Consider the following 26,767-nt stretch of genomic DNA (forward strand, 5'->3'; position numbering starts at 1 on the left):
AAGGGGGGCGTGGCAGCACTGATAACAATGGATGGCTGGAGCCTCCTTATCCTTTTGGAAATGTTCATAGGTGTACAGTTGGGACTTTGTTGTGAAAATGTGACTTATATTACCTAGACATCATTTGGTGAGTGTCACAGTTTTGTTTCATTTGAGTCAGGATGCTGTGAGTGAATGCGGAATTTGCTTGTTTTTTTCTTTGTACTGTCTCCTTATTTCTGTGTAGAATTTTAACAATATTTCAGCTAATTCATAGGTTTTACACCTTGTTTGGTTATAAAATTATTTATAATACTTTCTGTTAAAAAATAACTTTTAAAAAAGCAGTGGAAAAGAAAACACACACAAAAAACCGTTAAAAAACACAAATTATCCCCCTTTCACCCCCCCCTTGCTAAAACAAATCGCGTGACAAACTTATAAATAGCACGACTGAACTGGGCATCCATTTTTTAATTAGTACACAAAATTTGGTGGTGATTGGACTTAATTCAAGCTTGCTAGACAGATTTCTTTACAGTTACTGTTTTTTGGGACGTTTCTTGGTGGCAAGCTTGGGCAGGCAGGACGTTAACGCCGTGGCAATGCTAGTCACAATAGTGTTAAAGACACCCCAATTCTAGACTACCCCCCTTTAAAGACCCCCCAATTCTAGACTACCCCCCTTTAAAGACCCCCCAATTCTAGACTACCCCCCTTTAAAGACACCCCAATTCTAGACTACCCCCCTTTAAAGACCCCCAATTCAAGACTACCCCCCTTTAAAGACACCCCAATTCAAGACTATACCTCCCTTTGAAGACACCCCAATTCAAGACTACCTCCCTTTAAAGACACCCCAATTCAAGACTACCTCCCTTTTAAGACACCCCAATTCTAGACTACCTCCCTTTAAGACCCCCCAATTCAAGACTACCCCCCTTTAAGACCCCCCAATTCAAGACTACCTCCCTTTAAAGACACCCCAATTCTAGACTACCCCCCTTTAAGACCCCCCAATTCAAGACTACCCCAGATTTAAGACACCCCAATTCAAGACTTCCCCCCTTTAAAGACACCCCAATTCTAGACTTCCTCCCTTTAAAGACACCCCAATTCTAGACTACCCCCCTTTAAAGACACCCGAATTCAAGACTACCCCCCTTTAAAGACACCCCAATTCAAGACTACCTCCCTTTTAAGACACCCCAATTCAAGACTACCCCCCTTTAACTCTTTCGCGACGGGACGCTTATAAATCAGTAACCGCGCTGACACGCCCATGGACGGGACGCGCATTTTTCAGTAAGAGCCATACAGGGTACACGACTCGTGATTGCTTCCCGGTTTTTGAAGCTTGCAGTAAATTGAGTTGTCACACTTGGCCTGCCCTTCCGCCATATATGCAAAATTAGCCTGATTTGTGTGGTTTTTTCGTGAAAAAAAATGAATCGAAGGCGAGCCTTGTCACGGGAGGAGATTCTCCGGATGTTGGATCTTGAGGACCCTGTAGATCATGATTCCGATGTGTTGTTTTCGCCTCAAGAAAGCGATAATAGCAGTGATATTGAGGAAGAAACAGTCCTGTTGTTGCTAGTATGAGTCGGCAAACTACACGTGTTAGGGTGGTACTGCATGAATCTTCGAATGTGTAGTTGCAAGGGGGGCGTGGCAGCACTGATAACAATGGATGGCTGGAGCCTCCTTATCCTTTTGGAAATGTTCATAGGTGTACAGTTGGGACTTTGTTGTGAAAATGTGACTTATATTACCTAGACATCATTTGGTGAGTGTCACAGTTTTGTTTCATTTGAGTCAGGATGCTGTGAGTGAATGCAGGATTTGCTTGTTTTTTTCTTTGTACTGTCTCCTTATTTCTGTGTAGAATTTTAACAATATTTCAGCTAATTCATAGGTTTTACACCTTGTTTGGTTATAAAATTATTTATAATACTTTCTGTTAAAAAATAACTTTTAAAAAAGCAGTGGAAAAGAAAACACACACAAAAAACCGTTAAAAAACACAAATTATCCCCCTTTCACCCCCCCTTTGCTAAAACAAATCGCGTGACAAACTTATAAATAGCACGACTGAACTGGGCATCCATTTTTTAATTAGTACACAAAATTTGGTGGTGATTGGACTTAATTCAAGCTTGCTAGACAGATTTCTTTACAGTTACTGTTTTTTGGGACGTTTCTTGGTGGCAAGCTTGGGCAGGCAGGACGTTAACGCCGTGGCAATGCTAGTCACAATAGTGTTAAAGACACCCCAATTCTAGACTACCCCCCTTTAAAGACCCCCCAATTCTAGACTACCCCCCTTTAAAGACCCCCCAATTCTAGACTACCCCCCTTCTAAGACACCCCAATTCTAGACTACCTCCCTTTAAAGACACCCCAATTCTAGACTACCCCCCTTTAAAGGCACCCTACTTCTAGACTACCTCCCTTTAAAGACACCCCAATTCTAGACTACCCCCTTTTAAAGACACCCCAATTCAAGACTACCTCCCTTTAAAGACACCCCAATTCAAGACTACCCCCCTTTAAGACCCCCCAATTCAAGACTACCCCCCTTTAAGACCCCCCAATTCAAGACTACCTCCCTTTAAAGACACCCCAATTCTAGACTACCCCCCTTTAAGACCCCCCAATTCTAGACTACCCCCCTTTAAGACCCCCCAATTCTAGACTACCCCCCTTTAAGACCCCCCAATTCTAGACTACCCCCCTTTAAGACCCCCCAATTCTAGACTACCCCCCTTTAAGACCCCCCAATTCTAGACTACCCCCCTTTAAGACCCCCCAATTCAAGACTACCCCCCTTTAAAGACACCCCAATTCTAGACTACCCCCCTTTAAGACCCCCCAATTCTAGACTACCCCCCTTTAAGACCCCCAATTCTAGACTACCCCCCTTTAAGACCCCCCAATTCAAGACTACCCCCCTTTAAAGACCCCCCAATTCTAGACTACCCCCCTTTAAGACCCCCCAATTCTAGACTACCCCCCTTTAAAGACACCCCAATTCTAGACTACCCCCCTTTAAGACACCCCAATTCTAGACTACCCCCCTTTAAGACACCCCAATTCAAGACTACCCCCCTCTAAGACCCCCCAATTCAAGACTACCCTCCTTTAAAGACACCCCAATTCAAGACTACCCCCCTTTAAAGACCTCTATAAATCTGAGAAAATCATGTCTTTAAATGAAGGGCACAGTTTCAAAGGCTTTGAACAGAAAGTCTGAGAAAACAGGGTCTCAAAAGGGCGGGGGTCTTACATTGGGGGTCTCAAAAGGGCGGGGGTCTTACATTGGGGGTCTCAAAAGGGCGGGGGTCTCACATTGGGGGTCTCAAAAGGGCGGGGGTCTTACATTGGGGGTCTCAAAAGGGCGGGGGTCCTACATTGGGGGTCTCAAAAGGGTGGGGGTCTCACATTGGGGGTCTCAAAAGGGTGGGGGTCTTACATTGGGGGTCTCAAAAGGGCGGGGGTCTTACATTGGGGGTCTCAAAAGGGCGGGGGTCTTACATTGGGGGTCTCAAAAGGGCGGGGGTATTACATTGGGGGTCTCAAAAGGGCGGGGGTCTCACATTGGGGGTCTCAAAAGGGCGGGGGTCTTACATTGGGGGTCTCAAAAGGGCTGGGGTCTTACATTGGGGGTCTCAAAAGGGCGGGGGTCTTACATTGGGGGTCTCAAAAGGGCGGGGGTCTTACATTGGGGGTCTCAAAAGGGCGGGGGTCTTACATTGGGGGTCTCAAAAGGGCTGGGGTCTTACATTGGGGGTCTCAAAAGGGCGGGGGTCTTACATTGGGGGTCTCAAAAGGGCGGGGGTCTTACATTGGGGGTCTCAAAAGGGCTGGGGTCTTACATTGGGGGTCTCAAAAGGGCGGGGGTCTTACATTGGGGGTCTCAAAAGGGCGGGGGTCTTACATTGGGGGTCTCAAAAGGGCGGGGGTCTTACATTGGGGGTCTCAAAAGAGGGGTTCCACTGTAACTATAATCGCAGAAGATTGAGAGCGGTTCTTTCTTTCTTTATTTGGTGTTTAACGTCGTTTTCAACCACGAAGGTTATATCGCGACGGGGAAAGGGGGGAGATGGGATAGAGCCACTTGTCAATTGTTTCTTGTTCACAAAAGCACTAATCAAAAATTTGCTCCAGGGGCTTGCAACGTATTACAATTTATTCCCCCCTCTGCTTCTTTACCTCTGTAAACTTGTAGAGCTAGTTATTTTTCGATAATGACCCAGCAACCAAACAAATAACGAGCCAGCAACAGCCTGAATCCTCGATAGTGCAATGGGTTGAGAAGCTGTTCTGTTTTGGTACTACTTTTGCGACTGAAAAGTTCCGAACGCTCTATACGTACGAAATATACATCTCTGGAGCAAACAATACACACATACCGCATTTAAATTAACAACTACAGGCCTGAACACATGAATCTCCATATAAAATCCATGAGTTAGGTTGTTTTCTGAATCTAGATCTGCCGTGCACACACCGTTCATCACAAGCAAATTCCCAAGGCAAGTAACTCATACTCTTGCCGACAAGAGTAGTTCCCCTTCTTTTAACGCAGTTTCTTCGACAACACTGATTGCAATCCGACGGTCAGTTTTCAACAATATTTCATTTTATAAACAGATCACACGCAACCAAATGCACACATCTCATCAATTTAAACAACATAAAGCGGTTTCATACACTATTTTCCCCAGAAAACTGAACTTCATACAGTAATTAACGTTGGAACACGGGTGCAAAAGTTCGTCTGCTAGTCCCATTTGACGAAAGAACATTATCCTAAACTATACTAAAACATAAACAGAACACACAATATCTGCCTTTACCGCCACAGCAGAATAACAGCATATCTGTGTACTTGATTTTAGTCTAAAAGAGGGAAACTGACAAGAAGGGTTAACAGAATGGAATGATTTGCACGGAACTATACAACCGCGCATTAATCGATCGCCTGCGCAGGTTGACTGGTTGAGTGATTCGGATTCGATCAAACTTTCGCACAAAAACTCCTGTTTTCTTTGAATAACTGAAGAAAGGAGGAATAAAGAGGTTACACACCTCGTCTCAGTGATTATTAAAAATAATGGTCTCAGTTCGCGGTCATGAAAAAGCTCGCTGAAGCTCGCATTTTTCATGATCCGCCAACTTCGACCATTATTTTTAATAATCACTGAGACTCGGCATGTAACCTCTACATATTACCTTACTGGGAGAATGCAAGTTTCCAGTACAAAGGACTTAACATTTCTTACATACTGCTTGACTAAAATCTTTACAAAAATGGACTATATTCTTTACAAGAAACACTTATCAAGGGTAAAAGGAGAAACAGAATCCGTTAGTCGCCTCTTACGACATGCTGGGGAGCATCGGGTAAATTCTTTCCCCTAACCCGCGGGGGGTTGAGAGTGGTTCATAAACCTTGGAAGTATAATACATCTAAGTCCTATCCGTGCATGGTACAACCCAAAGACTGCACTTCCATGAATCCTACAACTCAGAGTACAATAATAACAATTGTCAGTAAGTACTGGTGTCACATGAATGATGTGAACCAGTTGATTGGCTAATGGCGTTGCGCTAAAACTGTTAGCGCACTCTTGGAGTGCGCTAACTTTTCCACAGAGCGTATTCTTCCGCCCTTTGCCTAAGCGAGAGTGTACTCTCATCCTCAGAATTAATTAATGACATGTAGCTAATATATTCTCCACAATACCAATGATTATGACCATAAATTTCCTGCTTCTCAATTAAAGCAGAAGTGGGTTTTTTTCTGACAGATTTCATGTGCCTGTGCCACAGTTGCCACTGATCTAAAAATAGAACCCGCTGTGTCTAATTTTTCCTCTCATAATTATGCAATGTTAGTGGCATGTAGCTTATTCCACATTACCAAATGATGAGTTAATACAATTCCCAGCAGCTAACAGAAAACAGAAGTGTTATTCCGATAACGTAGCAGCTAGATCAGCACGTAGCAGACTACACTGAAATACGACTGCATCTGTTCAGTAAATGAATGTTTTCCGAATTATTATTTCAAGGCAAGAACAATCGGAATCGAAAACGTGTAGGGTTTAGAACGTTCTTACCCTATATAAGACTTATTACCATCCTGCCTCATGCGTGCAGACTCAGTGCAACGTGACGAGCAATTTTTGTTTTTGAAATGAGACTCAGTGCAGTGGTTCGCTTGCCATAGCCTAGCAGACGACATAAATCCCGCTCAGCAAATTAACATGTTGGGCAAAATGTGAACGATAAAACGATGGGGATATAATACGTGTAGGGTTCAGAGCATTCTTACCGTTCATATTTAGTACCAGACTCCCCGATGAGTGAAGATACCACACGAGAAACATGCCACATTTATTTTGAAAATGTGCTTTCCGTCGACCTTGGCAAGGGGCAAAACTCTGCACAGTCAATCTGTCGAAGCTCGATGAAGGTTTCGAATCGCAAATAACTAAGAGCACAGTCCTTTTTCCGAGTTTAAATGAGGTCTCTATGAAAGATCATCACTTTTTAGCTTAACGCTACACTAGAATTTACCAACAGAAATTAAAACAAGAGTTTGCGTGTGACGAAAGCACGACACACTTGAGACAGCCCACACAAAAGTAGATCTGACACAAACCTGACCACACAGTTACGCCTATCCAAATGCGAGTTGCAAAATGTGCGTTTTGAATCTTCTTTTTTATCTGGCGGTACTGACAATATCGTTATTGAAACAATCCCAGTGCACTAAGGGATTTATAGAGCAAATCTCGAAAATAATTATTGAACTCAGCGCTATGCGCTTCGTTCAATAATGAATTTTCTCGATTTGCTCTATAAATCCCTTCGTGCACTGGGATGTCTCAATAACTTAAATAACAACAACACTTTATGAAATCCTATAAGTATAACTCAGAGTACAACAATAACAATAACAATAACAACAACAACACTTGATGAAATCCATGAAATCCTATAAGTATAACTCAGAATACGACACTCACCCCTTTCTCCAACTTCTCCACCTGTTCACGGGCCGGCACGCCGCCGATGATGAGCAGGTCTCGGATAGCAGGGTCCGACAGGTGTTTCTTGAACTTCTGCAGCTGCACAATGGTCTGCTCCGCCAGCTCCCGGGACGGCTGAAAGTCACAGACAACAAAATGTACATTTCACTTCACGAAGAGTAAGGTCCAGATTCTGTACATCAGGAGGGAGCTGAAGTCACAGACAATTGTTAATGTACATTTCACTTCACGAAGAGTAAGGTCCAGATTCTGTACATCAGGAGGGAGCTGAAGTCACAGACAACAATTGTAAAAAGGTTTCTGCATAGTACATGACAATGACAGTGCTGTTAGTAGACAGAATATCGACAGCAACGGGACCTTTGTGGTAGAAAAATACAGCGAATAGCCCTGTTTTTGCTTTGAAAACCTCGCTTACCAATGTGATGCATCTCGTCATTTTGGTCTCGACACGCTTTGTTTCTGTGTTATCTGGCACTAAAGTAGAAGAAAACTAAAGTCTCATAATCAGTGACTACAGTAACAAGAAATGTGGGTCTTCTGGGTTCACAACGGTTGAGCAGATCGCGTCCAAGAGGACTCTGATGCTCCTTCCATTCCCCTGTCAGCTAATGAGGTACCCATTTTGCGGCCAGCTTTTGAAGCGGATGATCATTGAGTATGTAACCGAGTGCCAAAACACCACAATCACCTTTGGAGGCGAAGTCCAATCAAACAGGATTGAGAATTTTAGAGCTTATTTCTAAGCCCTATAAAAACTGTTATGCATTCGCAAAGGAATCCATGAACATAGGACTGGGTGGCCGAGTGGTAACGCACTTGCGCTCGGAAGCGAGAGGTTGCGAGTTCGACCCTGGGTCAGGGCGTTAGCAATTTTCTCTTCCCTTTCCTAACCTAGGTGGTGGGTTCAAGTGCTAGTCTTTCGGATGAGATGAAAAACCGAGGTCCCTTCGTGTACACTACATTGGGGTGTGCACGTTAAAGATCCCACGATTGACAAAAGGGTCTTTCCTGGCAAAATTGTATTGGCATAGATAAAAAATGTCCACCAAAATACCCGTGTGACTTGGAATAATAAGTCATAAAAAGTAGGATATGCGCCGAAATGGCTGCGATCTGCTGGCCGATGTGAATGCGGGATGTATTGTGTAAAAAATTCCATCTCACACGGCATAAATAGATCCCTGCGCCTTGAGTCCGAGTCTGGAGATACGCGTGCGATATAAGACTTCATATAAAAAAAACCTTTAAAAAAACATACAGAGAGACAAAAGCCGCCAGACCCCATCACAAACAGAACTCTACAATCCAAAGGTGTTGCCTTGCGAGCTATTTTATGGCTCGCAACTTCTAAGGCGAACACCTTTCAAATTATATATTACTTTTTATGATCAGTGGCCTGAGACTTGTATAATCGTGGTTTGATCATTTTGTTTGGATCATACCTCGTATCCGAACTCAACGACCCCACCAAAATTGGCAGCCCTGCTTTGGAGAGAACCGTGCTGTGTGCCTTGTTGTGTACTAGCTTGTTCAACTTAGTTCTCAGCGTTGTCTGCGGTCTGCTACTGCTACTACAGTACTTGTATGCATAAACAAAACAAAAAAATTAAAATACAAATAAATGTTATTAAATAGGGATGTGATGAATGTTCCATGACCCTCACACTACCTCTCTACTAAGTCTTCATTTCTCACACTTCCTCTCTGTCAATAGACTTGACCCACAAGTCAGCAGCGAATGTGATAAACGGGTTATCTCCCCTGAAAAGCGAAGCAAGCTTCGAAGATGGCGACGATGGAAAAGAGAAGAACTGTGAGCGAACTGCGAAAGGTGTGTGTGTGGGTGTGTGTGTGTGATGTGTGTCAGTGTGTGTGTATATGCGCGTGCTGTGTGTGATGTGTGTCAGTGTGTGTGTATGCGCGTGCTGTGTGTGTGTGTGTGGCTGTGCGGCTTGCGTGAGCTTGTGTGTGTGTGTGAGAGAGAGAGAGAGAGCGATAGTGAGAGTAGGGTATGGTTGTTGGTGAAAGTTGAGTTGGACGCTGGGGTTGGGCGGGTGTGTGTGTCAGAGAGGGTTGTGTGTGTGTGAGGGGGGGGTGGACTGCGTGTGTGTGTTTATTTGTGTGTGTGAGGGTTGTGTGTGTGTGTGTGGGGGGGGTTGACTGCGTGTGTGGGTTTATTTGTGTGTGTGAGGGTTGTGTGTGTGTGTGTGACTGCGTGTGTGTGTTTATTTGTGTGTGGTGTGTGTGTGCCTTTCGCCTTGTATTGAGGAAATTAAACTGCGTTTGCGTATTATGTGTGTGTTTGCAAGCGTGCGTGTATGTTAGGCATATCTCAGTAGGTGTGTGTATGTGCGCGTACGTGCAATGTGTGTGCGTGCGCGCGTGTGTTTGTGTATGTATGTATGTGTGTGTGTGTGTGTGTGTGTGTGTGTGTGTGAGAGAGAGAGAGAGAGCGATAGTGAGAGTAGGGTATGGTTGTTGGTGAAAGTTGAGTTGGACGCTGGGGTTGGGCGGGTGTGTGTGTCAGAGAGGGTTGTGTGTGTGTGGACTGCGTGTGTGTGTTTATTTGTGTGTGTGAGGGTTGTGTGCGTGTGGGGGGGGGGTTGACTGCGTGTGTGGGTTTATTTGTGTGTGTGAGGGTTGTGTGTGTGGGACTGCGTGTGTGTGTTTATTTGTGTGTGGTGTGTGTGTGCCTTTCGCCTTGTATTGAGGAAATTAAACTGCGTTTGCGTATTATGTGTGTGTTTGCAAGCGTGCGTGTATGTTAGGCATATCTCAGTAGGTGTGTGTATGTGCGCGTACGTGCAATGTGTGTGCGTGCGCGCGTGTGTTTGTGTATGTATGTATGTATGTATGTGTGTGTGTGTGTGTGTGTGTGTGTGTGTGTGTGTGTGTGTGTGTGTGTGTGTGTGTGTGTGTGTGAGATAAACAAACTATCAAGAACAAAACAAAACTGAACAAACGAAATGTTTTCCCCCCAACTCTGATTATTGCTTGTTTCGGAGACGACTGTGATTTTGACTTTTTGAGTAAGCCTACACGAACACACAAGCTCAATACAGCCGGCAACAAGTTCGCCGGTCGGGGCAGTGAAATACTATTTCAAATAGATCTATTTCACTAAGAATGTCAATGGATATAGGGCAACATACTTGTTTTTTAAATCAGTGATTGATTAGATCGTCATATTTTTGTGACACTGAGACCAAACCATCAAAAAATTAGCAATAGGCCTTGAATCAAAGTCGTGCGAGATCTGACCTTGCTGCAAATGTACGTGTACGACTTGGTTGTGTTGACGTTCAACTGGTAAGCTGGGCGATTGCAGGCTTTTATCCAGCGAAGGCAGCGATCTAGATGGTACAGATGCTTTCCCGGTTTCACAAATGGGATGAATTTCACGCCAACACAGCGTTCAGGATACCTATCATCCGTTTTACATTGTCCCCAAGCACAGCGCTGGTTAGCAGCATTTGTGTGTGTTTGCTTCCTAAAACAAGGGAAGTAACTCCCAGAGTCTCGATATGTGGATATGGTTAATTCCATAGCATATAGTTACCTCTCTGCCTATCTGTGCTGAAGCATATTTTACCATATGGACTGACTGCTTATTATCTGCACTTTATGCAAATTACTCTGACTTCTTTCTGCCGCAAAGCATGTTTTGCTTATTTTAATTTTGAGATCATGTTTTTATTGCTGTTTGTGTACTATGTTCTGTGATCTAATATTCTGATGATGATTTGAAATTTTTCTTGCTATGCTTTTATTTCTGTGTGTGTGTATAATTGAACCAAGGCTCATGTAACATTTTCTTTTAATGTAGAGTAGTCCCCTCTTGAAGCCCAGGAATAGACGCCCAAAAAAATCAAACCACTGATAATTCCATTCCTCTCTCTGTATTAGAAAAAAACCTTTGCCATCATCTCACCTAGCCCCCCTTGGTCACCCCCCCCCCCCCTCTCCCAATTTACCAAGAACAAAATGAAAAGAAAAAAGAAATAAATAGACACTGCCTGTGCATGTAGTACAAAAACTTTTCTAAACTTATTATAACTTTGAAGCTGAGCTGAACTTGTGCACTTTCTCAACTCCTACTCCACACTTTCTGCTGTCTTCAGCACAGCCTTACAAAATAATCTTAACAAAAACAAAAACATACATCGCAACAGCATGGTCTCCTTCACCCTTTTTTTATTTTCCTTTTTTGTTTTTAATATTTGAGGTCACACAAAATTTAATGAAAAGGGGATGGAACTTGCGTGAGCAGAAAAAAATAGCTTTTCAAGTGAGGGACAAGAGTTAACAACATGTAGTTTGCCCATCAATGAAGTCAACGGCCTGTCAAACCTGACAAGAGCTAATAAAACACACTGATTTCCTGTGTGCTGCAAGCCTATTACCACAGGAGAAAGCCATAATATCACAAATTTGTCATTGGCATCTGCTGACAGCTAAAAATGCATCTATCAGAAGGCTAGTTGATTCCTTTTTTCAGCCATAGCTTGCTGTTAAAGGCACAGTGTATCTGAATAGGGCATATTGCATTCAGCCATAGCTTGCTGTTAATTTGGCACAGTGTATCTGAATAGGGCATATTGCATTCAGTCATAGCTTGCTGTTAAAGGCACAGTGTATCTGTATAGGGCATATTGCATTCAGTCATAGCTTGCTGTTAAAGGCACAGTGTATCTGAATAGGGCATATTACATTCAGCCATAGCTTGCTGTTTAAAGGCACAGTTTCTCTGAATAGGGCATATTGCATTCGCCCATAGCTTGCTGTTAAAGGCACAGTGTATCTGAATAGGGCATATTGCATTCAGCCATAGCTTGCTGTTATTTAAAGCACAGTCTATCTGAATAGGGCATATTGCATTCAGTCATAGCTTGCTGTTATTTAAGGCACAGTCTATCTGAATAGGGCATATTGCATTCAGCCATAGCTTGCTGTTATTTCAGGCAGTTTATCTGAATACTGGCATATTGCATTCAGTCATAGCTTGCTGTTAAAGGCACAGTGTATCTGAATAGGGCATATTGCATTCAGCCATAGCTTGCTGTTAAAGGCACAGTGTATCTGAATAGGGCATATTGCATTCAGCCATAGCTTGCTGTTAAAGGCACAGTGTATCTGAATAGGGCATATTGCATCGCTCTCAAAGTGTGGAACCATTCAAACACCATTATACCGATTGATTGGTGTAAGGAGTTTCGCACCACTGTAAAAGCTTTACATGCATGAATCAGTGATGGTGCTAATATTTTTTCAAACCGGTACACAAACTTTTATGATGCAAACTATCCAGAAAAAAAGGTAGGCTGGTCATTGGAACCAGTAAGAGTCCAACTCAGAGAACTTGTTGTGTTGTTTACCAGCGAAAAAAACGGTAGTTCTAAAAAATCAAGGGGTAAGTAATACCGGCAGCCAATTATTTTCTGGTATTTTCTCATTTCAACCGGTAAAATACCGGTAAATACCGGTTAACGCCAATACTGCATGAACTGCAAATGTGTTTTTAACACTAATTTCTTATGTATCGATTGGAGATTGGATTTCCCTTCTTTGAGTCATGTGACGTCAGAGGCCTACAAAACTTTATAATTGGGCGTTTCAGGTTGACCGAAACTTTAAAGGAACTACAAAACACACGTCATGTGTTTGATTGCATGTGTGTGTGCTGTTCAATGTCAAAACAACAACAAAGTCAGTACATGACGTGTGTTTTGTAGTTCCTTTGAAGTTTCGGTCAACCTGAAACGCCCAAATATGAAGCTTGTGTGTTTGATTGCATGTGTGTGTGCCCGGGCTCGTTCAATCGTCAAAACAACAACAAAGTCATAGTACCTGAAAGGAATTCGATTGATACATAAATGTTATTTGCATGTTTGACCAAAATATGACATTTTACACATATCTCGACAGTCATTGTTCACCTCGACCGCTATCGCGGTCTCGGAGAACAATGACTGTCTCGATCTGTGTAAAATGTCATATTTTGGTCAAACACGCAAATAAGGTATAATGAACATACATGTCAGACCTGAAACCTTTGGAAAAAATTTTCAGAGTGACCACCACTTAACTAGTATTATATAAAAAGCTTAACAAAATAATTGGCGAATTACCTGACCACTATAACCATACTACTTACATAATTCCCAATGACACTGACGTTGGGTAAGTTTAATCTTTGCCGCATCCTACATTTAACCTAAGACATATGTACATTTGTGTATGTCTCTGACATAACGGGTACATGTACTGCGGAAACAGCGGGCCTTGAGGCTAAATCAGTTTATGTTGGGAGGAGGGGGGGTCGGGTGGCTTACCACATTCACTGTTTCCACACACACAAAAAGCAGTTTTAGTTGACATTTGAAAAGCACCATGCAACAGCTGTGTAATGCCAGCCAGACACCGTTACAGCTAGTACAGCGAACGTTATCTTTATTAGGAAAAAGGACCGGCACGGTTGGCCAAGTGGTAAGGCGTCCGCCCCGTGATCGGGAGGTCGTGGGTTCGAACCCCGGCCGGGTCATACCTAAGACTTTAAAATTGGCAATCTAGTGGCTGCTCCGCCTGGCGTCTGGCATTATGGGGTTAGTGCTAGGACTGGTTGGTCCGGTGTCAGAATAATGTGACTGGGTGAGACATGAAGCCTGTGCTGCGACTTCTGTCTTGTGTGTGGCGCACGTTAAATGTCAAAGCAGCACCGCCCTGATATGGCCCTTCGTGGTCGGCTGGGCGTTAAGCAAGCAAACAAACAAACAAACAAACAAATTAGGAAAAAGCATATAAGTATAAAACAAAACCCAAAAGAAAAAAATCAAGTAACTTAATACAAACAAAAGCATATATGTAGAGGATTCTAAAATAAAGTAATAAATAAATTCAATACAGTTTCTTATTCTGTGGTATATTTCTTCCTTTATAAAGGTTATTTTGCCGAGAGACTAGACTGCCAGCAGCTCTTGGTGAAAGAGAGGTGTAAGTCAGCTTTCTTTTAATTATAACTCCGAGGATTATAGAGAGATTTGTCTGGGTTTTTGGCACAAGGACTCAGCATCAATATTTTTGCCAGCTCATTTGGATATTACATTTCCTCGACATGTCTGTTATCATTTGCTAACAGTCAGCATATTAGAAATAACTCAAATGTGGGGTGAATCACCTGAGCCATGAAGAAAAGAACGTTTGAGCGCTTTATAATTGCATGTAACAACGGTAAACATGAAGATTACAGGTCATTGTTCACTATGACGTTATGGGCGTGTTACATCTGATAAACCTCGTGTTCCAAGAAATACAACTCTTCTACAGCGTATAAAAACCCACAGATTTATTCCCAATTATGGTCTTTTACCTGATGATGACCAGGAAGTTGTGTACAGGGGGACACCTCTTGTAGGACCACGTTTTCTCAACATTTTCTGTTAACTTACCCAATGTTAACTTACCCAATGTTAAGACTCCCACCTTTATGAGACCTGATTTTGGCAGATGTTTAGGTGTTAAAAGGGGGTTCCAGTGTATATATCATGCTCACCTCAATGTAGTGTTTATGTATATATCATGCTCACCTCAATGTAGTGTATATGTATATATCATGCTCACCTCAATGTAGTGTACAGGCAAATCCGGATAAGACGAAATTGAAGGGACCGAATTGTTATTGTGTCCTATCCGAAATTTCGACTTGGTCATAGTACAGTGGAACCCCTCTCTAGCGACCTTGAAAATGTTGACAAAAATCGGTCCTTATGGAGGGGGGGTCCTTACAGAGGGAGGGGGCGGGGCCACAAAGAAATTCACCTCAGATTTTCTTAAAAAAAGAAAACAGAGAAGTTTGAGTTGCTGACGACCGTTTCCTCAAGCAAACTGCTTCGATTTCATGTTTGACATTGTCGATGGTGTCCACCAGTTCTGGTGCATGTTTCAATGCAAAAAGAGTTAGTTTCTGAGCAAGCATTTCTTTACAGCAGTCCCTGCAATGATGAAGGCCCTCCGAGAAAGAGAGTGAAAAATCGGCCACCGTTCTCAGCATCGCGTATCTGTGTGTAACCTAGCTCTTTCATTGACAAGATACTCTTGTTTCCCTGCAGCCTTGACCAGTGAGTCGGTTACCTAATCTGTGAACCCTTCAGTTGTGTTGCTTTGTCAAAAGTTAGACACAGTCTTGCGTCGGAGCTATGGAGATAGTTCTTTTCATCTATGCACAAGATGGTCGGCATAGATGAAAAGAACTATCTCCATAGCTCCGACGCAAGAACAAGAGGAGATGGGCTGAGGCAGCAACAGGACTTCCATAAAGCCATATGCAACACCTTTTTCCCACGGACTATCTCCAACTGGAACCATCTTCCCACGACGACGACATCAGCCCCAAGCCTTGAGTCGTTCCGCTCACGTCTCCGCGGTAGCAGTCCCCTGCAACCGCCAGTGGGCAACCCCTAATCCCTCAACCCCTGTACATAGTTTTAAACGCCTCCCAACCTATCCAGTTCCTGCCCTTTCTCAGTGCTGGTTTTTTTAAATTGTCATCCCGATTCCAAGAGGCACACACCGCATCCGGAATCGACAAGTGACATCAACGCGGGACCACTTACGTTTATCAAATAAACCCGGTCCCAACGGAGAGAAGAAGAAGAAGAAGTCAACTAGTTTTGCTCTGAGTGAACAGTGCAGCTGGCCTCAATTAGCCGGTGACACCTCTCTGGCCACAGCACCAAACAGTACATGGCTGGGGGAGAGAGAGAGAGAGGAGGGGGGGGGGGGTAGCTGGCTAAACTCAGTGGGGTGTCCGGTGTCACCGAAGTCAGCAGGAAGAGCATTGGAGAGAAATAGAGAGGTGTACTCTTCCAAACAATTTCCAAGGATCAGTTGTCAGGGCTTAGGGTAGTCAGTGAGGAAGAGTGAGAGCTGTTTGTGTACAGTCCGACTGAAGAGTGAAAAGTCACTGCCACAAGATCGGCATGCAGTCAATAAAGCCAGACAAGAAGAATGATTATGACATGCGGCTCTATCTGCTGGGTTTTTTTTTTATTCAAACTGGTTTTCAACGCGTATTCTCACAAAGCATCTGCACACCTGCCTCTGCCTCTGTGCTGTGTTTGACGGTGTGGCTGCTTTCGTATGATGTCAGTGCATGGTGAGTGCGTTCACTGCCTTGTCACCACTTCCCCACTTTTTTCAGAATGTTTTCTTGGAGTTGGATAATTCTCCTTACTCCTCGCCCCCTCCTTACTCCTCGCCCCCTCCTAACTTCAGTTCATACTTTATTGCGTGCCGACTGACCAGTCGGTGTGGCGTCCGTGTAGAGAAGAAGGGAATAAGGTTACACAATGCGCTAGTGTGAGACGCCAAGTTTCGTGTTTCGAGTTGCTGTAGTAAATATAGAGTAAACTTTGTCTTTGGGACTGACTTTCTGTTGTGTGCTATCCGTCTTTCGACTTACGTAAGAGAAATCCCATTTCGAGCTCAGGGTACTTTGTACACATAGATAAAGAGGGATAATTCCGGACCAGAATTTCTTTGTGTGCTAAGCGAATTTTTGACTTAACCGTTTGTGAGTTAGCTGGATTTGCCTGTATATGTATATATCATGCTCACCTCAATGTAGTGTATATGTATATATCATGCTCACCTCAATGTAGTGTATATGTATATATCATGCTCACCTCAATGTAGTGTATATGTATATATCATGCTCACCTCAATGTAGTGTATATGTATATATCATGCTCACCTCAATGTAGTGTACATGTATATATCATGCTCACCTCAATGTAGTGTACATGTATATATCATGCTCACCTCAATGTAGTGTATATGTATATATCATGCTCACCTCAATGTAGTGTACATGTATATATCATGCTCACCTCAATGTAGTGTACATGTATATATCATGCTCACCTCAATGTAGTGTACATGTATATATCATGCTCACCTCAATGTAGTGTATATGTATATATCATGCTCACCTCAATGTAGTGCACATGTATATAATCATGCTCACCTCAATGTAGTGTATATGTATATATCATGCTCACCTCAATGTAGTGTACATGTATATATCATGCTCACCTCAATGTAGTGTACATGTATATAATCATGCTCACCTCAATGTAGTGTATATGTATATATCATGCTCACCTCAATACTGTACATGTATATAATCACGCTCACCTCAATGTAGTGTGCATGTATATATCATGCTCACCTCAATGTAGTGTACATGTATATAATCACGCTCACCTCAATGTAGTGTACATGTATATAATCACGCTCACCTCAATGTAGTGTACATGTATATGTGTACATGTATATAATCATGCTCACCTCAATGTAGTGTACATGAGACAATGCCAAAAGGTGACGTTTTCATGTCAGTATGTCCCAAATGACATCACCAGTACATTTTTCTTTCTATCTAATCTGTTTTCGTTCTATTTTTTCTAATAACATGCGTTAACAATTGATTGCCAACTGGAATGGAAGAGCACAACAAGTGTAACTTGATATGTAGTTTCTCTAGAGGGAAAAACATCTTCCACTTTCATGTCAGTGTGTCCCATGCAACATACATTTGCCAAACAGCTATGTGCAAGTAGATTATTTGTTAGTGGTATAGAAAATAGTGATCAACAATTAAAGTCAGTTTTCACATTCATTTTCTACCTATTTCTTATTTGTTTATTCTGTTGGCAATGGTGAAATGTCAGCAATCGTGTGTCATTCGGGACAGTAGACATGACACCTGACCTTTTGTCACTGTCTCACATGTATATATCATGCTCACCTCAATGTAGTGTACATGTATATATCATGCTCACCTCAATGTAGTGTACATGTATATATCATGCTCACCTCAATGTAGTGTACATGTATATATCATGCTCACCTCAATGTAGTGTATATGTATATATCCCATGACCTCCCTTCTTTGTCTCTGTTACTTCAGTATGGGTATATATGTTGTATTTTTATAGCTCAATAAATACATCATGGACTCCAAAAAATATATGATAGTGCAGATTCCGATTTGGGCAAAGGACTACTTTCCTCCCGACCTTTGACCTCGCGCCGAACAATGTGACACATTTGTATGAAGTTCTAAAATCGTATTGCACGGCTCAGAAAACCATATCAGTTGCACGCAAAAATGAATCTCAGAACTGATCTGATGTATGAGATGCAATAAGCAAAAGTTTCTTTCATTATGAAAGCAATGCAGGTCGAAAAAAACGAACATTCAACTTACAAGATAACCAGATGCTAGCGAACCAAAACAAAAACACGAGTACCCTCCCCTTGCATCGTTAGCAGACGACTTTTGAGAATCTGTCGGTAGTGTGTTTTGGTGTGCGCCTTCAGCTATCAAACATCGGCTGTTTCACGTGTTTTGCGAGCAAGTCTACTCTTTTGCCTGGCTCTGCAGTAAGTCCACATATTTTTCCGTAATCCAGTCATATTCCTTCAAAATGCAATCAATCGGCGGTGACAGACGTGTCGGTCGCGTTTTCCTCACACCATACCAGTTTAAGTTCATCCATGCAAACACACTCGCAAAACAGTTTATCACGTAGATACATTTCAAATAGGGAGCAAATGGTTAAATCTAAACCTACATATTTGTTCCCTAAAATTTGCTTCTCTGTCAATAAGCCTAATTACACACGTTCGAGAAAAACAACGTGGAATCGATTCTGAATCGAGTAAGCCAAATGGGTCCCAAACCCGTTTCGCCCGTTCTGCCGACCTGAAACGCAAAACAAAAGAATTGTGCGCTTCAACTAAATTAATTTCTATTCGACTTCATTACTTTCTTGCAACTTATGAACCTTTACTTAAAGCTTTTAAATGGTCTGAAAGTAGTGTTACCGCGTACTTATCGATGCACTCATTCGTTTTATTTTTTCAGCGACGGTCACTTAGTTTAAGGTTGCAAAAGGGCTAAGTCTCGCTGGCAACAGTTTTACCCTGCACAGATCGCAACAGTGCCGCTAGTAGTCTACACTTTGTGTTTGATGGTAGAATGGGATATACAGATTACAACACTCGTGGTTTTTTATATGGCTTGTATTTCAGTCAAGACCCAGCGGGAATATCAATCGAGAGCCACTCGCCAGAGGCTCGTGTCTCCCGATGATATTCATCCGCTGGGTCTTGACTGAAATACAAGCCATATAAAAAACCACTCGTGTTGTAACCTATACATATCATGCTCACCTCAATGTAGTGTACATGTATATATCATGCTCACCTCAATGTAGTGTACATGTATATATCATGCTCACCTCAATGTAGTGTATATGTATATATCATGCTCACCTCAATGTAGTGTACATGTATATATCATGCTCACCTCAATGTAGTGTATATGTATATATCATGCTCACCTCAATGTAGTGTATATGTATATAATCACGCTCACCTCAATGTAGTGCACATGTATATAATCATGCTCACCTCAGTGTAGTGTACATGTATATATCATGCTCACCTCAATGTAGTGCACATGTATATAATCATGCTCACCTCAATGTAGTGTATATGTATATATCATGCTCACCTCAATGTAGTGTACATGTATATAATCACGCTCACCTCAATGTAGTGTGCATGTATATATCATGCTCACCTCAATGTAGTGTACATGTATATAATCACGCTCACCTCAATGTAGTGTACATGTATATAATCACGCTCACCTCAATGTAGTGTACATGTATATGTGTACATGTATATAATCATGCTCACCTCAATGTAGTGTACATGAGACAATGCCAAAAGGTGACGTTTTCATGTCAGTATGTCCCAAATGACATCACCAGTACATTTTTCTTTCTATCTAATCTGTTTTCGTTCTATTTTTTCTAATAACATGCGTTAACAATTGATTGCCAACTGGAATGGAAGAGCACAACAAGTGTAACTTGATATGTAGTTTCTCTAGAGGGAAAAACATCTTCCACTTTCATGTCAGTGTGTCCCATGCAGTGATCGCGCTAGGTATTTTTCAAACCGGTATGACGTCATGAGCTGGCTACAAGGCTCTCACGAAAATCGGTAAGCTTGCCAAGGCAACCAGTAAAAGACAAACAATGACTTACAATACATTAAATCAATGTTTATCAATGTCAGTGATATGCGGACGTTTTTTCTCTCCCCCCCCCCCCCCCCCCCCCCCCCTCAAAGCAACTGTCGCACAACTTGACAGTGACACATCAGCAGCCGCTGTGAGAGAGAGAGAGAGAGAGAGAGAGAGAGAGAGAGAGAGAGAGAGAGAGAGAGAGTGAGAGAGAGAGAGAGAGAGAGAGAGAGAGAGAGAGACTTCCGAAATAAAATAGGAAAGCAAATAGTAATCACGCAACTGGAAGACTTACTCACTAGTTACTTACTGTTACAGTTTCACTTTCGCCTCACAATAATCAACTGTATGTAGACAGTGTGAGTACGTGATTTCCCGGTATGATGCTATGTCGGCTATAGTTAGACGCCGTCCCTTATTGTCTTTCAGTTTCTCATAAACTGAAAGATTTTACGATGGACCGGGAACCGAAAGAAATGGCGCGAAAAGTATGATGTCTGATGTCTGTGTGTGTAGATCTTTTTCTCGGCGACAAGAAAGATTTCTCCGCTCCCTGATCACCTACATTGCTCAAATAATCTGCTAGCAAATACTTTAGATCTGGCACAATCGTACTGAAAGACATTTCGGAGCTCGCCTCCTTGTTATTTTTGACGTCATGTTTGACACCTTGACATCAAGTGTCATCAATGGAGACATAATCGCAACATTGTAGCGCTGTCACAACAAGCCATCCAAATCTCTCTCTCTCTCTCTCTCTCTCTCTCTCTCTCTCTCTCTCTCTCTCTCTCCTCTCTCTCTCTCTCTCTCTCTCTCTCTCTCTCTCTCTCTCTCTCTCTCTCCTTTTGTAATGAAGTTCTGAGTCTGAGTCTCTCTCTCTCTCTCTCTCTCTCTCTCTCTCTCTCTCTCTCTCTCTCTCTCTCTCTCTCTCTCTCTCTCTCTCTCTCTCTCTCTCTCTCTCTCTCTCTCTCTCTCTCTCTCTCTCTCTCTCTCTCTCTCTCTCTCTCTCCCCCTCGTACTGACAAACGATTTTTGTAATTACTACTTTTTTTTTACCGGTCAAACCAAATAACAATCGGTACGTCTGACCGACATCCACTTTTTTTTTCCGGTATTGGCGAATCTTAACCGGTAAAATACCGGAAATTACCGTTAAACGCGATCCCTGCATGCAACATACATTTGCCAAACAGCTATGTGCAAGTAGATTATTTGTTAGTGGTATAGAAAATAGTGATCAACAATTAAAGTCAGTTTTCACATTCATTTTCTACCTATTTCTTATTTGTTTATTCTGTTGGCAATGGTGAAATGTCAGCAATCGTGTGTCATTCGGGACAGTAGACATGACACCTGACCTTTTGTCACTGTCTCACATGTATATATCATGCTCACCTCAATGTAGTGCGCATGTATATATCATGCTCACCTCAATGTAGTGTGCATGTATATATCATGCTCACCTCAATGTAGTGTATATGTATATAATCACGCTCACCTCAATGTAGTGTACATGTATATAATCATGCTCACCTCAATGTAGTGTACATGTATATAATCACGCTCACCTCAATGTAGTGTACATGTATATAATCACGCTCACCTCAATGTAGTGTACATGTATATAATCATGCTCACCTCAATGTAGTGTACATGTATATAATCACGCTCACCTCAATGTCGTGTACATGTATATAATCATGCTCACCTCAATGTAGTGTACATGTATATAATCACGCTCACCTCAATGTAGTGTACATGTATATAATCACGCTCACCTCAATGTAGTGTACATGTATATAATCACGCTCACCTCAATGTAGTGTACATGTATATAATCATGCTCACCTCAATGTAGTGTACATGTATATAATCACGCTCACCTCAATGTAGTGTACATGTATATAATCATGCTCACCTCAATGTAGTGTACATGTATATAATCACGCTCACCTCAATGTAGTGTACATGTATATAATCATGCTCACCTCAATGTAGTGTACATGTATATAATCACGCTCACCTCAATGTAGTGTACATGTATATATCATGCTCACCTCAATGTAGTGTACATGTATATAATCATGCTCACCTCAATGTAGTGTATATGTATATATCATGCTCACCTCAATGTAGTGCACATGTATATAATCATGCTCACCTCAATGTAGTGCACATGTATATAATCATGCTCACCTCAATGTAGTGTATATGTATATAATCACGCTCACCTCAATGATGATGGCTTGTGGAGCGTTTGGTGCAGGCTTGGCACTGACTGCACCTCCCGCTAAAACAAACATAATAGCACTGTTAATACAATGCAATAATGAGTCGGTTTGAGTGGGGTGTTTGTTGTTGCCTGATGTCAAGTTCTATCAGGGATCTCTCTCTCTCTCTCTCTCTCTCTCTCTCTCTCTCTCTCTCTCTCTCTCTCTCTCTCTCTCTCTCCTCTCTCTGTCTCTCTGTCTCTCTCTCTCTCTCGCTCTCTGTATCTCTCTCTGTCTCTCTCTCTCTCTCTCTCTCTCTCTCTGTCTCTCTGTCTCTTTTACATTTAGGGGAGTGCGTGTCAAGGTCATACCCGTGCGCAGCAAGTGTTGTGAGCTCTGCAAGTTTCTCTAATTTTCAAGGTATTTCCAAAGACATTGCTTCCAAGATTTTGCAAGGTTGTATGTGATGCCATCATGCCTTCGTCAGCACTGGAGTTTCGCTCAGTGTGCGGCGGATTCAACCATGTTTTTATTGGATTCATGTTCAAGAGGGCGAAGAAGAAAGCCGCCATGTTTCTGACTGTATACACACTTCGAAACAGGGTAGACGGTGTCACCTTTGGATTGCTCCTGTCTCTGCTGTTCTGGGGTGGATGGCTCATGCAATGTGGCGACGTGGAGAAGAATCCAGGACCAGGCCCAGAGTTAAGACAGACACGATTGGGTTCCTCACAGAGTACCTCACAGAGCCAGGACCCAACGCTGAAAGACGTCATGACTATGCTCCGAAGTATGAACAGTAAATTTGACGACATGTCGGGCGACGTGAAGAACCTTCGTGAAAGTTATGTGACCTTGCAGGAGGAAGTGAAAGATCTAAAGGAAGAGGTGTCTGAACTTCAGAATCAGAATGGACAGCTCCAAGAATACAACATAAGCTTAGAAAAACGTTTGGGTGACATGGAGAAGAAAACAGACGATCTAGAATGTCGTTCCAAGCGCAATAACATCATTATTCACGGGATGGAAAGAAGGAAGGACGAGACATCAGACGAGTGTGAAGCTGTGCTGAAAGAAATGATTACGGACAAGCTTGAACTATCAGAGGACGTGCAGTTTGACAGAGTGCATCGTCTTAGTGCCAAGCCAAACTCACCGGTGATTGCGCGCTGTACTTTCTACCAGGACAAAGTGAAGATGCTGAGAGCAAAACGGAAGCTACAAGGGAGCCAGATCTTCATTGGCGAGGATTTCTCCATGCGCGTGAGGGATATAAGACGCAAGTTGTTACCGCATCTGAAGCTAGCCAGGTCAGAAGGTAAAAGGGCTACGATGGTGTTTGATCACCTTCTGATAGAAGGTAAGAAGCATGTACTGGATGCCGATGGAGAGGTTCTTAAAGAATTAAGATAGGAAGGTGGCCGCCCTGATAGTGATACCACACAAAAAACGAAAAAGACTGTGAATAAGAAAATTGTTCCTGTGGTACGAAATAATAGGGGAGATAGACCTGAAGCGACACCGGTTTTGACTGAAGCTAGTGCACGTGAATTTTCCGTGACTGGTGACATCACTGTCACAAATTTACGCGCAGGCCAGCCGTGTGCTACGGACAGTGATATTGAAAGTGTTCGTGTCACAGGGGCTCAGTGGCAGACCAGCGAATGTGTTTTGGCACTTGACAGTGGTGAAACACCGCCGAATGGTGATAGTGACGACAATAGTTCTGTAGACAGCGCTGCTGTAGACGATACCTGTAATCTAGTCTCGGACGCCCAGACAATTATTATGATAGAGGATACACCAAATATAACTGATAATAGAAACGGCCGTGTAACCAATAGGCCTACTGCATTTACCCATTATCGTGACTGTCCAACCCCTCGCACTGCAAAAGACATGGATGATAGCGGCATTTATATTGCTTGTGGTTGGAATGTGTACGAGGATAAAGTTATACATGAAATGGATAGCAGCAGTTTATACGATACACGTATGTCTAGCAATGATAGTTGTATGCTTCATATGAACGAGCGTGCGGTCGAGAGTGGGGAGGGGGGAAGTGAGGGAGAAAGTGAAAACGAGAGTGGAAATGAGCAAGAACAGGGTGAAATTGATGGGGGTGGTGAGAATAGTGACGGTGATGACGAGGTGGTGGATGCGTCAAATTTAAATGGCACTGATCGATCTGATGACGTTGAAAATTCTTTTAACTCATTATCTTTTCTTCATTGGAATGTTTGCGGTATCTTGTCAAAATTAGACGATCCCGAGTTTGTCGATTTTCTCTCTTCTTATGACATTGTCTGTCTAGTAGAGACGTTTGTTCTAACTTTCGAGTCATGTCTTTTTAATGACCATACGGTTTTCGTCAAGCCAGCAGTCAAATTGACGCGGCAGGGAAGATGTTCGGGTGGGGTGATATGTCTAATACGGAATAATATTATCCCTCACGTAACACAGTTGGAAAGTGATAGCCACTACTTCCTTTCGTTTGTTCTGCATAAAGAGTACTTTAGGTTCACTAAGGACATTTTGCTTCTCTGTGCATACATCCCACCTGAACATTCACCGTATTATACTGCTTTTGATTTTGAAAATGGAATAAATATTTTAGAATCATGCTTGGCGGATAGTCTTTGGATGATGTAGATGTAATCATATGTGGTGACCTGAATTCTAGGACCTCGGATATTACACCTGATTACGTTGACGAACAGGATTTATATGTACACGTTAGTAAAGTGGATTTGCTTGAGACAAAAAGGTCCTCCGAAGATAAAATCTTGAACAATTACGGGAAAAAATTGCTTTGTATGTGTACTGGTTTCGGATTGTGTATTCTGAATGGAATGTGTCAAGGTGACCTTCGTGGACGATACACATTTATTTCTGATAGTGGAAGCAGTGTGAATGACTACTTTTTGATGTCTGTAAATCTATTTGAATCAGCTGCGAATAATTGCAAGTTAAATGTTTTAGAGCGTATTGAATCAGACCATATGCCGGTGGAGTTGGTTCTGCATGATAAAAGATGTATGCCGAATGCCATTATGAATGAAGCTGGTTGTGAGGTTGACGAATTTGTTGTCAAATACTGTTGGAAGACTGAATGTGCGGCTGCCTTCTCCTCTTTAATGAATTCAGGTGATGTACAGTACGAACTTGTCAATGCTGCTGCCTTAATTGAGAATGATGTTAACGCCGCACTGAACAAGTTTAATGATGTCATAAAACAGCAAGGTGAATGCATGAAAAAAAGAATGTCAATAGGTGGTAAGTCGTTACAGAGAGAATGGTTTGACCATGAATGTCAAACAGCAAAAAGGCATGTCCGTAAGATGTTACATAAATGTAGAAAATCAAAAGATGTTCTGGATAAAAATATATATTGCATTGCTAGGCGTGAATATAAATACCTGATCGTTATGAAAAAGAAAAGCTATAACGCTGGTCTACTCGCTGACTTGAGCAGCTCAGTAAAATCGCAGAAACTATTTTGGGAAACTATGAAGAAACTTTCACGGAGGAAAACGCAGCCGCGTCATAACATTACTCTAGATGATTGGTTCCAACATTTTAAGAATGTATTAGAGAAGGACACACATGTAGCTATAGTGGACGTCGTTGATGGGGCTGTGGATGAAAATGCTGATGATAATGATGAAGGAAATGATGATGATGTTGTTGAACATGAATTAGATAGACCGATTTCGAAAGAAGAAGTCACTCTTGCAATTAGAAAGCTGAAGAACGGAAAGTCTGCTGGTCCAGATGGGCTGATTGGTGAGTTTTTCAAGCATTCGGGTGAGGCTGTGGTGGTGTTTTTAGTAAGGTTGTTTAATGTCTTGTTTGATAGTGGTTTTTACCCGGACAACTGGAAGGAATCAATAATCTTGCCTCTGTTCAAGAAAGGTCAGATAAATGACACCAATAACTACAGGGGAATATCACTGTGTGATGTCAGCAGTAAATTATATAGCTCCATAATTAATAACAGATTGCAGGAATGGATTAGCATAAATGATATTACTGGTGAACATCAAGCTGGATTTAAAAAAGATCATTCAACAGTTGACCATATCTTTACACTCCTGGCGGCCATTCAGAAACAGTTTACAAATAACAGAAAATTGTATGTCGCATTTGTTGACTTTGAGAAGGCATTCGATTCGATTTCTAGGAAACTTCTGTGGCCTGTACTTATGAAAAACGGTATTAGAGGAAAATTGCATCGTTGTGTGAAAAGCATGTATTTGGATGTGAAAGCTAAAATAAGATGTGGCGCTAAATTTACTGATGTAATCAATTGTACATATGGGGTAAAACAAGGTGATGTATGTAGCCCTGTGTTGTTTTCGTTATTCATTAATGAATTAGTAATGGAAAATGGAAAACATGGTGTGACATTTGATTTT

At 42.2% G+C, this 26,767-nt stretch overlaps 1 protein-coding gene across 1 annotated transcript in view; it reads right to left on the reverse strand.

The window, feature by feature from the left end:
- The window catches only part of LOC138959188 (ATP-dependent RNA helicase DDX1-like), a 589,642-nt gene that overhangs the window by 536,153 nt on the left and 26,722 nt on the right, over positions 1-26,767 (reverse strand). Inside the window, exons 13-14 of the mRNA XM_070330587.1 lie at positions 22,371-22,429; positions 7,017-7,154 (exon numbers count right to left, since the gene is read on the reverse strand). Coding sequence (XP_070186688.1) covers positions 7,017-7,154; positions 22,371-22,429 — 197 coding nt within the window. The remainder of the gene's footprint in view (positions 1-7,016; positions 7,155-22,370; positions 22,430-26,767) is intronic.

This window comes from Littorina saxatilis, linkage group LG1, assembly GCF_037325665.1.
Source record: "Littorina saxatilis isolate snail1 linkage group LG1, US_GU_Lsax_2.0, whole genome shotgun sequence".
NCBI classification, from domain to species: Eukaryota; Metazoa; Mollusca; class Gastropoda; order Littorinimorpha; family Littorinidae; genus Littorina; species Littorina saxatilis.